A 12194-nucleotide genomic window follows, 5' to 3' on the forward strand; every position below is an offset into this window, starting at 1 on the left:
GAATTGTACTTAAATTAATGTCCCTTTGAGCGACATGATGTCAATTATATTGTTAAAATATTTAATTTACTGTGACATTATTAAAAATAAAATCTGTAAGAATTATTATCTTTATTTTGAATCAAAATTAATTATTTTATACAATAAGCAAATTTAAATTCCATTTGAATTCTGCTAACAGCGCCCCCGGTGAACCGACTATGTAAGAATAATGTTTGCTTATATTATTTTTATATAATTTGGTTATAAATAATTTCAAGTTATGTAAAATGCAGTAAAATATTTATTTTAAATATTAAACTATATTTCAAGAATTATTTCTCAGTAATTCAATTTGTCTGTTATAAAATAAGTTGGAATAATGTAAAGGTCGTTTTTTGAATCCATTGTGAAGCAAGCATTAAAACACTGTTGAATTACTAAAATTATATAACATGCGATTCTGTTATTGTGCAAAAATAAAATAAGTGAAATTTAGTTTGTGTTTTTTCATCGTGATGAACTGTAAACATGAAAACTCTGGGGTAGACCAGACATGTACTTTCATAATTACCAAAAAAGAGTAGCTACAGTTTCTTGTCAGTTCTGAATTCTAAACCGGTAGTAGTTTTTATATTGTAACATGACGATTCAAAATTGCTCGCAAGAGTATTCTTGAATAAATTATGTTCTGATTTGATTTCGTTACTATCAAATGTTTCGGTTTTACTCACGTGTCCTGCATGTGTCCAATTTATATGAAATTCTGCCACATGTGTATTCCACCAACCCGCATTGGAGCAGCGTGGTGGAATAAGCTCCAGACCTTCTCCTCAAAAAGGGAAAGGAGGCCTTATCCCAGCAGTGGGACATGCATGGACAGGCTGTTACGTTACGTTTTAATCGAACCTACCAAATACAGCCGAAATATGATTGTGATTACCGTTGTACTTTTCGTTCCTCCATTTTACTTTTTCTCTTAAGCCGTAAAAATAAATGTTAATATTTAAAAAATATATATTCAATTTAATAATATTAATTAATGTTCTATGTGCGAATATAAATAAAGCACCCTAGGATATATGATTATTTTTATATTATTCAAGTAAGCATCGTGAAGTACTGTTGAACCGCTATTTAGTAAAAATTAAACGTAAGGCACCAAAAACCTGTAAAAAAGTTAAATTTTATCGAGAAGAACTGGAGAGAAACTTTGTAATAACTCACTTCAACCGATTACAAATTAATTAATAATTTTATTTTAAAAGCGTTTTAAAAATTAATTATTTTTTTTAAAGTTAAAACTTCTTTAGTCGTGTTTCGTTAGGGATAGACTCGTGGCTTCACGTCACATGCTAATGTTAATATAATAAAATCGTTGAATGTACAAATTTAAGTATTGTGGAAATTAATGAGGATAATAATGATTGAAATATATGTAAATACAAACAGTATATACAAATAATATAAGTGTAATTTAACTAGTATTTATTTAAATTAAGCTGTATTAATATTTTGTACCGAGTTTGTGATATACTGTGTATTTTGATGAATAAAAAGCTATATAATGAAAAGGGATAGAACTATTACTTGGAGTGCTAATAGATGTGGAAATTGGACAAATATATTTAACAGTTACAAGTTTTCACTTCTATTGGAAGTCTCTGTTTTTTACCACAAGTGCTCATCGAAATATTAAATATTACCCGATATACTTTTTTGATGTAAGAAATATCCTTAATAATATTATAAATGTGGATGTTTGTTTGTTAATTTGCATCAACGTCAGGGCCACAGAAAAGGATATAGAGGTACTTATTACCTCCACTCTCTCATGCAAGCGAAACTACGGATGGAAGCCAGTAATAAAATAACTACAAGCATAAACTGGCCATGCCATTGTCGTAACGATCGGTTCGATCGAGCTGTATATATATATATGTTGATATGCTGCAGAGCTTTTTGGTGGCGAGTTATATTATAATATACTATAATAACCGCCATGAAAATATTCATAGCAAAATTTGTAGTATATATATCAAAATTTATTTTTATATATAAGAGATATTCTTACAAGTTTTATACTTGTAGTTGTATAATATTTAAATCTTACACAACTACAAGTGTGATGTGGTCTTGCGACCAAAATTTATACATAAATCTCTGCAAGTTCTACCAGTCCGAATGTATTTTTACCGATAACAGAGTCTCAACGAAGCCCGAGGGGAAACAACCGCTAATTAAAACTTAAGCGGCTGGCCCGGACAGTCAATTTTAGGACTTTTTGCTGTACCTCCCCGAACAGGACTTCGCATACAACAAAAGCTACATATTAAAAAGAGTAATACGTTGCTTAATAAGAGGCTCTTTATCGTTAGCTAATGCTGTGCATTCGGTAAAAGATATTCCTATATAATTATTTTAATTCCATCTGTCATAAAATACTAAGAATTTTGAATTAAAAGGTAGGTAGGCAATACCTTTGCTGGTCTGTTAATTCCATAAAGAGATGTTACGTACGTCATTAAAGGATGCCCTTAAACGAACATACTCTTAGTCGCCTCTCAAGAATGTACTCCAAAATTTCGCTCAAAATTGTATATGAATAAATAATTTGATTCCTATTTATCGGCACGAATTTAAAGCGTCGTGTCACAGGTTGACCCTGGCGAGAAAAATAATTAAATATTTATAAACAAGACAATAGACGACCACTATCCAGCATTTCAGACAAGAATGGTTTGCATGTCGTAAATATAATGACTTGTTATGCGCAAAAGTATTAGGTGGATAAAAGTCTACCTTTGTTTAATAATAGCCTAAATAAATTTACAAAAAAGTTATAATTTTCAAAAATAGAATACGAATACACATTAACATTACTATCAAGTTTTAAAGATAATAAAGGATTAAAAACAGATCACATTTAATCAACCAGACGACTATAATAAGGCTTAACGATGACGTATTTATTATTTTGTATAATTAACGTGTACTCGCACACGCTGGACTTCGTAAACACACTTACAACGGAATACAAGTTGAGTGTTTGCGTGGACATGTTGTTAACAGAAATTGCCACGTGAGTTCATTATCGTCGGTCAAATAAAGCAATCGAATCCAATTACATAACATGATAAATACTTTTTAAGTTATCAAAATTGAATATGAAACTTTTGTTTCATCTGTTTTCAATTACAAACGAAATTACTAACTTTTATTCATACTAGATTATATTATCATACGTTCTGTGTTTTCATGTTAATTGGTTTCTTTCTGCTATAAATGAATGATATATGTTTATTACTTTATTTTTTAATTCAATTGTAAGATTTGATACATTACTAGTAGTAAGTGAAGTTAAGAAAATATTTTTTTGTATAGATTATGTTTGTCTTTGTTCTGAGCACTTTGTATAAATAAAATCAATTGTAGAAAGAAATATATAGCATTAATATGATTCAATAAATATTACTTTATACATAATTAAAATTGATTTCCACTAACTCATTAAAACAATATTTTCTTTATAACAATAAACATGAAATTATTAAATATATTTTTACATATTTATGTTTTATTTTATGTACAGCAGATGTTATGGTTAAGATAAGGTAATGATGACGATGTCCTCCGTTGACTGTTGCTCAAAGCTGCCTATCTCGAAGGAGGCTAACCGACAACTCAAGAGTCATCCCTCATTAGAAATGAGTTGATGGAAAAATCCCTTAATCGGCTCTTACTACTCATGATTTGTGACATGATGATGTTTAAGTAAAAAAACCTAACGTAAAATCATATTGCATAGATAAAAAAAAAACAATTAAATATTGTAAATGTTTTTGAAGATTTTTCAACTTTGAAAACTTATTTCACAAACAGTTGATTCGGTACTCGAGGCGTTTGCTATTGTTAAACTGAAACTCAGTCATTAAACATGACACATGCGGTACGTAACAAGACGGGAACAACTTTGAATACTCCGAACGCCGTATAAATTCATTTGGCACGATTATTTTGTTTCATCGTTGTTAATATTAAAACAATAACTTTTGTCAGTGCGAAATTCAGTCTGCTAACACTTTAAACAGAGTTGTAGACATAAATGTACCAGAATTTCATCTGGTACGTGTATAAAAACAATTATATTAAGTATAAAAACAATATATAAATTCAAACTTTAACAAGAACATGAAAATTCCGTCATTTTACAAGATTAAATCAAGCTAACAGTCACCACCGACGACGAATGTTGATTCTAGCGAGAAGACACGGCAAGACGACTGGTGGTAGGGCTTTGTGCAAGCTCGTCTGTGTAGGTACCACCCACTCATCAGATATTCTACCGTAAAACAGCAGTACTTAGTATGGTTGTGTTCTGGTTTGAAGGGTGAGAGAGCCAGTGTAATTACAGGCACAAGGGACATAACAACTTAGTTCCCGAGGGTAGTGGCGCATTGGTGACGTAAGCGATGGTTAAATTTTTTTACAACGCCAGTGTCTATGAGCGTTGGTGACTACTTACCATCAGGTGGCCCAAATGCTCGTCCGCCTACCGATACTATAAAAAAGCAACTCAGTAGTTTCTCTTTTTCGACAAAATAGAAGGCTTTGCTAAAGGTGTGTATGTATGGAGTTATAATAAAACTTAATAATAACTTTTATAACCGAATCCCTAAGTAAACAATGTAACAATACACGACATAACAATATATTTAATAATTTGACATAAAATCTCATTATTGTTCTTACATTTAAAAAAAAAGTAAGTTCTCAAGGTATTGAGATTTATTTTTCGTAATCATTAATAAAGTTACTATAAAATATTTTATATAACATGCTTGACAACTTGTTTCGAATGAAAGTGTAATTATAGTTTCAATCCGTTGTTTACAGTGTTTTTTATTTTAAAAATATATATATTTAGACATTAAATTTTAATTTAAAATAAACAGTGTGAGAAAACATTTAACGGTTACGGGGTCACGGGATTACGAATAAACATTAGCTCTCAAATTAAAGAGTACAGTGAGAAGTACCCAGAAGAAAAAAGAGCTTGCACAAAACTCACATTATGTAATTTTATTGAATACTAGTATTCACCCGCGATTTCGGCCCACTTTTTAGGGGGAGACGGGTGGGTATTAGGTAAAAAAAGTAGCCTATGTCCGTCCTTGTCAAATCATTTTTATCAAAATCGGTTCAGTGGTTTAGCTTGAAAGCGTAACAGACAGAATTACTTTCGCATTTGTAACATTATTATAGATTAATACTTACAGGCATAGTTTGACTGCCGTGCAGACTTGTGATGGCTGCTTGCGCTTCCTGGTGTGAACTGTATTTTACGAACGCGCAACCTGTGAATAAAAAAATCATTCTTTAGGCACATACAATGTCTTTTTTTTAATGGATCTTTAACTTAAAAAGAAAAAAAAAGTTATATGCTTAATAAGTGCAAAACTATAACTAACTAAGTTCTTGAATTAATTAATTTTTTTTTTGAACGTATGACTTTTTTTTTAAGTCATATAACAAAAGTAGAATATAAGTGTCAATGACCACAATTCATTCTATTATTATATTGAATTGAAGATTTTAACGCAAACATTTAACCATGTAATTTTTCCTTTCCTGTATTACAAACTTTATCGATTTACTCTTTTATTATCTGCTTTATAGATTTATAGAATATACTTTATTGTACACCACAGACTAAAAAGAAATTACATAACACATGAATACAATCTAATTAGCATACAACTTTGGCAGCCTTATCGCTACATTGCGATTTCTTCGAGACAACCAGGCTTTTATCGTATTTATATATAAAGTAAATAACTAAATAACTATGTATATATAATTCTATGATACCTTTAAAATTATTTGAAATAAAAATATTGTATTAAACTTAAGCTTAATCTCCATTTAAGATTTCTTCCAGACGTTTTAATCTGTTACAGCATATACTTGACTCTGTGATTAACGTTTAAATGATAAGTGTAAATGGGCCTTTATAAACGCTGAACATAGGAAAATGATAGAGCTTATTAAAACTAAGGACTTAATCTTGGGTCTTATGAGATTGATACGAGATGTGAATATTACTTAGTAATTGTATTATTATATTATATTTTTCTATTTCTTATCTTAATACATTTTATCCATCCGTTGCTAATATCACTTTCAATATGACCAAATATAGTGTTTGTTTTTATAATAAAACAGCCAATCGTCTTAGACACCTTTGTCTAGATGGCCCAGTGGTTAGAACGCGTAAATCTTAACCGATGATCGTGGGCTCAAACCCGGGCAAGCACCACTGAATTCTCATGTGCTTAATATGTGTTTATATTTCGTGCTTGACGGTGAAGGAAAACATCGTGAGGAAACCTGCATGTGTTAACCTTTCATTGAAATTCTGCCACATGTGTATTCTACCAACCCGCATTGGAGCAGCGTGATGGAATAAGCTCCAAACCTTCTCCTCAAAAGAGAGAGGAGGCCTTAGCCCAGCAGTGGGACATTAACAGGCGGTTACTGTACTCTTAGACATCTAATATCTTACACTTGTTACGTAAATCGGGTTTCGATTTTAGTTGATTAACATTTGTTGCTTAACAAAAATTGATAGCGAATTTAAACATTCGATCTGTTCAATTAAGATGATAGAAAATAAATAATTTACGATACTATCAGTTTAGTGTTTACATAATGGCGTTAACAATAAATTACCTTAATGTAAGATTAGCACGGGCGCAAAGACTTTAATAAATAATTGAATTTGACTTGATCATTGAATAGATAATTTCTTTGCTTTAATTAAATTGAAAAATTGTTCAATTACTTCAAATCGCTTACCATTTGAAAGTTGATCGAATAAAATCGACTGAGGTGAATTATTATCGCTCTATATATTGTTGGTCTTATTTTAAATTGTGTTTAGTTAATTGATATATATTTTATTCTTTCCTTGTTTTAGGTATAATATATATATATATATATCTGATCCCAAACTAAGCAGAGCTTGTACTATGCAAACCAGACAACTGATATACTACATATATTACTTTTCTTTTGTAAATACATACTTATATATATAATTACACTCAGACTCAGAACAAACAGATGCCAATCATGCCGACAAATGTCTGTCCTGTATGGAAATCGAACCCACAACCTTCGGCGTGTAAGGCAAGTATCTACCAACCACGCCAACCGGCTCGTCAAAGTATGTGATAAGTAAATAACGAGCATGTTAATCAAACGCATCTGTAGCTTTATTACATTAATATATGTAACTAACCGTATAATATGTATATGTGTCGGAATATATTTTACAAATTAATTAACTGACATGAATAATTTTATGAAATTTTCGAAGACAGTACGAAGGTTTTTCTCTCAAAGCTTTGCTTAACGGAAAAGAATGGCAATAGAAGCCGAAAAGTTACATGGATATGCCCTTAGTACTAATGTCAAAAACAGCAGGGTCCTTGGTATCGCTTGGTTTTTTTACTCAAAAGTTATATGGAAATATTATTTCGAAAACAATTCTCGTAATTTGAAATAGATATTATTCCAAGTTTAAAAAATTAGCTAATGTCAAATTAGTTTCATGTCGGTTCTTCTCCATAAATCTAATCTAATTTGCTATATATTTTTAAGACCGTTATATATTTTTTAAGACCTACAATTTTCTAGTATATTGTTTTGAAATATCTCCCAAGGTTTTGCCAGTGTTATCTATGTAAGCTTACGAAAACAATTTTTTGGACAAAACACCGACATAGTTCAGTTATTTGTGTAAAATATTTACAAATCATATAACCCACCCACGTTTAATGCTCTTTCTATTGGTGAAAACCGTATCAAAATCCGTTGCGTGATTTAGAACGAGTTAGGGGAGATACAGAACGAGGAGTATAGCAACTTTTTTTATACTATTTATAGATTATAATATACTTTATTCCTCACCAAGATGGAACAATTAGACAAAATAAGTAACATTACAATTACACCATTAATAAGAATACAATCTAAGCTTTATCTGAGCTATGTAAAAAGCTGAAATACAGACCGCAGTAAATATAAGAACTGTGTCCGTTGATATTATTATTTTGTATTATGTACTAACTATTTTCCTTTATATAATCCAAAGCCACTACATTAACTTGAACCATTCTTGACAAGGAAAATAATCCGTTACGAAACTGTCTCTCCAGACTGTCGCCTTGTCTTGTTTCAAAATGTCACATCATATTAATGTAATTTGCATACATCTGAATACGCATTAAACTATGACAAAGGCTCTCTTATGGGTAAGTAAGAAGGGCATGGAGTAATTTCATTTGTTTTGAACAATGAACGAGATCTTCGGAAATGTAATACAATAGCAATTTTATTAAAGCATCTTCATAGAATGTTCTCGATTGACCATAACAATACACGTTCGAATTTTAAATGATTTTATGGCGAAATATTCTATGTATATTTCTAAGCTATTGATTTGATATAATTACAACTTGTTTAATTATTGTATGAACTTATATAATGTATTATATATTAAAATCAATGTAATTATTAAATATATTGTTAAAACATAACTTATTGTAACTTATTAACTTCACAGTTAGGACGTAGAAAAGAGCTCATGTTTTTGTTATTTTATTGTTTATAAACTATATAATTTTATGAATTATAATATCTCATTAAAAAGTGATTTAATATAAAGAATTATAAAATTTTAACTGATAATTTTATAAATAAACTTGTGCGGTAATTGTTAGTGAGGTGATGTTTTATATACTTGGCTCAAAGAACGAAAACGCCTATTGAGCAAAAAAAAAAATAGCTCACAAAGCGCTGTGGTCGCTGTAAAACATTGACATCGCGAAATTAATGTTATGGCTTTTATAAAACGTCCATGACACGTTGTGGTCAACATAGAACCGCATAGTGAATTTCATATCGTAACTTTCATGCGATTTAAGCTGTTTTTTAGCTCAATAAGCGTTTCCGTTATTTGAACCTTACATATACGTAGATCAATCAAACGAAATACACGAAAAACTGCTCAAATTATTTATTTGATAAAGATAACTTTTAAAAGATAGCTTTAATAGAAGTAAGCTACATAATTTTCAGAAAATAGACTAAGTTATACAGTACTTCATAAACTATGATTGAACATACAATCCGTGTTGGAAACTCAATAAAGTTCACGAAAGATTTTCCGTAAACAGAAATCCACTCAATTTTCATTCCCGTTTAAAGCGCCGAAAAATTTCGGCACGTGGAAAAAACAAAAAACTTAAACAACAACGCGCACCGGGATTATCGCTCAATTTTTCAATAACAAGCTGTCAGAGCGCAGTGTGGCGGGGGCCTTATCAATCTTGCTTCCCACAGGTGCGATGAGAGGGAAGGAAATATAAAAACAAGACAAGAAAGATAGAGAAAGAGCACGTGTCCGCTTAATGACGACTGATGGATCTGCCGGTTATGAAGATAGGATTATAGAACCCAAAGTTGGATTTAACAACTAAATCACCAGTGATCTTTCAGAAATATTGGACGTCTCGGATGTTTTCTTTGAAGGAGAAAATTAGAATGGCGTACGGAGTTTTTCGCATTTACAATTTTCTTTATCCCTTAATCCTCGAAATCTTAAGCAATGTACGTTCACAAATATTTTACGTCACTCGTCATTGTATTTACACTTGCGATACGTTTTTTGTTTGTCGTAAAAATATTTCACAAAGAGCTGGTTTATACTTTTTCCAAACAAGGAAGAAACTTTTAAAAAAACCTTTTAAAATATAGTATTTCGAATACGAACAAGATATATTACGCCATGCGTCAAAAACGGAAGAATAAAAACAGTATTATAAAATTTTCCATATCGAAACGGGATTTATTTGTTATTTATTATGTGTATGAATTTTCTTCAGTTCATTATAAGAAGATGTCAGTATTATAAGTTATTAACTTTTTCGCGGTTAAATAAATGAGCGAGTCCTTATTGAATCAGCTTTAGTGAATCCTTGCGGGGAATAAAAAGTGTACCAAAGAGATTGCGGACTTTTATCTTTTGTGGGGAATCTTCAAAGGAATTATGCCTGATTGGTTTCATTCGTTACGACTCCTCGGACACGCTTGATTTAGTTTCGTTAAAATTTTTGAAGACCTTTTTTTTTGTTTATAGCACCGAGTTGTCTGAAACTATTTACGTTTATACGTATTTTACCTTTTCCATACTTTGCTCATATTTACGAGCGCTGTGTTTGCGAATTTGACGTTAAATATGGCAATAAATTGTAAGGTGGAGAATTTTATCCTTTAACATATCTTACTAATATTATAAATGCGAAAATGGGTGTTATGTATAATATTACTTAACGCCTATAATATTGCTCTATTTGTGCATTATATATTTAAATAAGTTAATAGTTAATTAATAATATTTAAGTTACCGAATCGCGTCTATGAATTTAACTTCTCTAAGCATCATCCACATCAGAAGTTCTTGATGCTCGTAATAAAAACGAAATTATTTGATTGTTTTATTTGACGCGTTGTATAATTAATGTGTCATATACTAAAATAAGTGGAGATGGGCTGGACACTTGGCCAGACGAGAAGATGGAAGGTGGACTAAAGTCGTCACGGAGTGGTGGCCTAGAGAAGCAAAAAGGCCAGTGGGCAGACCACCCGCCCGATGGTCAGACGATTTTAAGAAAATGGCGGGTGCTCAATTGATGCGATTAGCACAGGACCGGGAGAATTGGCGCGCCTGTGAGTAGGTGTATGTCCAGCAGTGGACTAATGTGGGCTGAATATGATACTAAAATAAATATTAACGATATAACGAATGTTCTTCGAATTTAAAATATTTTATGAAGATTAATAAAACAATTGCTTGAACATGAAACATCCAGTTCAGACGGACACGATTACTATATTTTTCTACGTTCCGAATTCCGTATGAAATAAAATAAAATCACCAAAGTTTTTCTCCATTACACCTTTAGATTTTTCGTAGCAAACTGATAATCACGGAAGCTATTAAACGTTTGACAATCCGACGCAGTCTCCTTGGCGCCTACAATGGGATACGACGTTACGTTAACTCGCGAGCGGAAAGTCGAAAAGTTATACGTACGTGAAACTATTTACTGCGGGCATACGTGTGTAACAATGAAGCAATTTATTAACTGCTATCGGTGTTCGAGCACGCATGCTACTTTCACATTAGATTACTTGCCAACAATGAGCCGAGACAGCCCAGTGGCAACACGAGAATATTAACCGAAGATATTGGTTTCAAACTCAGGCATTACAGAATTTTCATGAGCATTCGGTGTTTAAAAAACCGTGATCAAATACATGCGTACCATCCCAAATCTGAGCAGTGAGGTGGAATGGGCTCTATAAGCCTTCTGAAGAGCAGAGGAGGCTTTTGTCCAGCTGTGGGGTGCTCACATTACTATTTATAACAATAAGTTGAGTTCACATGAGTTCCATGATACCATGATCAAAATTTAAACTTTAAATATTTACATTCCTGAATCGTCTATTTACAAGATCAAACCAATGAAACAAAGATATTTATTTTTCCAACGTAATAAAGTTGTCAAATGTATTTTACAATGTTAGCATTTTTTTTTGAACATTTATTAGCTCACAATTCATAGTTACAGGTATATAAGCCGTTTATAATAGTCGAGACAGTATAGGCGTTCGGTAAAATACTTTTATTTGCGCGTCTGTTTTTTATTACATAGGGATGTTTAGAACATCTGTATTCGTAAAATATGGGACACGTTCTCGAATTATTGTTATCTGCAAATCACGAAGTGTCAAACAAAAAAAATAGTTTTTATATAAAACGAATAGTCGAATATAATTCGTAATATTATAAATGAGAAAGTGAGTTCGTTTATTTGTTTGTTTGTTAAGCGTTAAGTACTCAACCGATTGTCACGAAATTTTATTTTACAAGGGCGAAGTCGCGGGAGGCAACTTAACGAAATGGTTGTCATATAATGTTCTAACATCGTAATTAGATCTTCTTTTTATTTCCTTTTTTTATTTTCTTTATAGTATGAATTATATTTAATTAACATTTCTATGTTATATAATATATAATAATAGAAATGACTTTTGTATCTAGGAAGTCACGTGGATTTGCTTGGATAACCACTTTGAGCATCAAT

At 31.3% G+C, this 12194-nt stretch overlaps 1 protein-coding gene across 1 annotated transcript in view; it reads right to left on the reverse strand.

Moving 5' to 3' along the window:
- LOC126771322 (CUGBP Elav-like family member 4) overlaps positions 1-12194 on the reverse strand; it is a 157078-nt gene that overhangs the window by 38370 nt on the left and 106514 nt on the right. Inside the window, exon 2 of the mRNA XM_050491165.1 lies at positions 5257-5336. Coding sequence (XP_050347122.1) covers positions 5257-5336 — 80 coding nt within the window. The remainder of the gene's footprint in view (positions 1-5256; positions 5337-12194) is intronic.

The sequence above is a fragment of the Nymphalis io genome, chromosome 10 (assembly GCF_905147045.1).
Source record: "Nymphalis io chromosome 10, ilAglIoxx1.1, whole genome shotgun sequence".
Classification (NCBI taxonomy): Eukaryota; Metazoa; Arthropoda; class Insecta; order Lepidoptera; family Nymphalidae; genus Nymphalis; species Nymphalis io.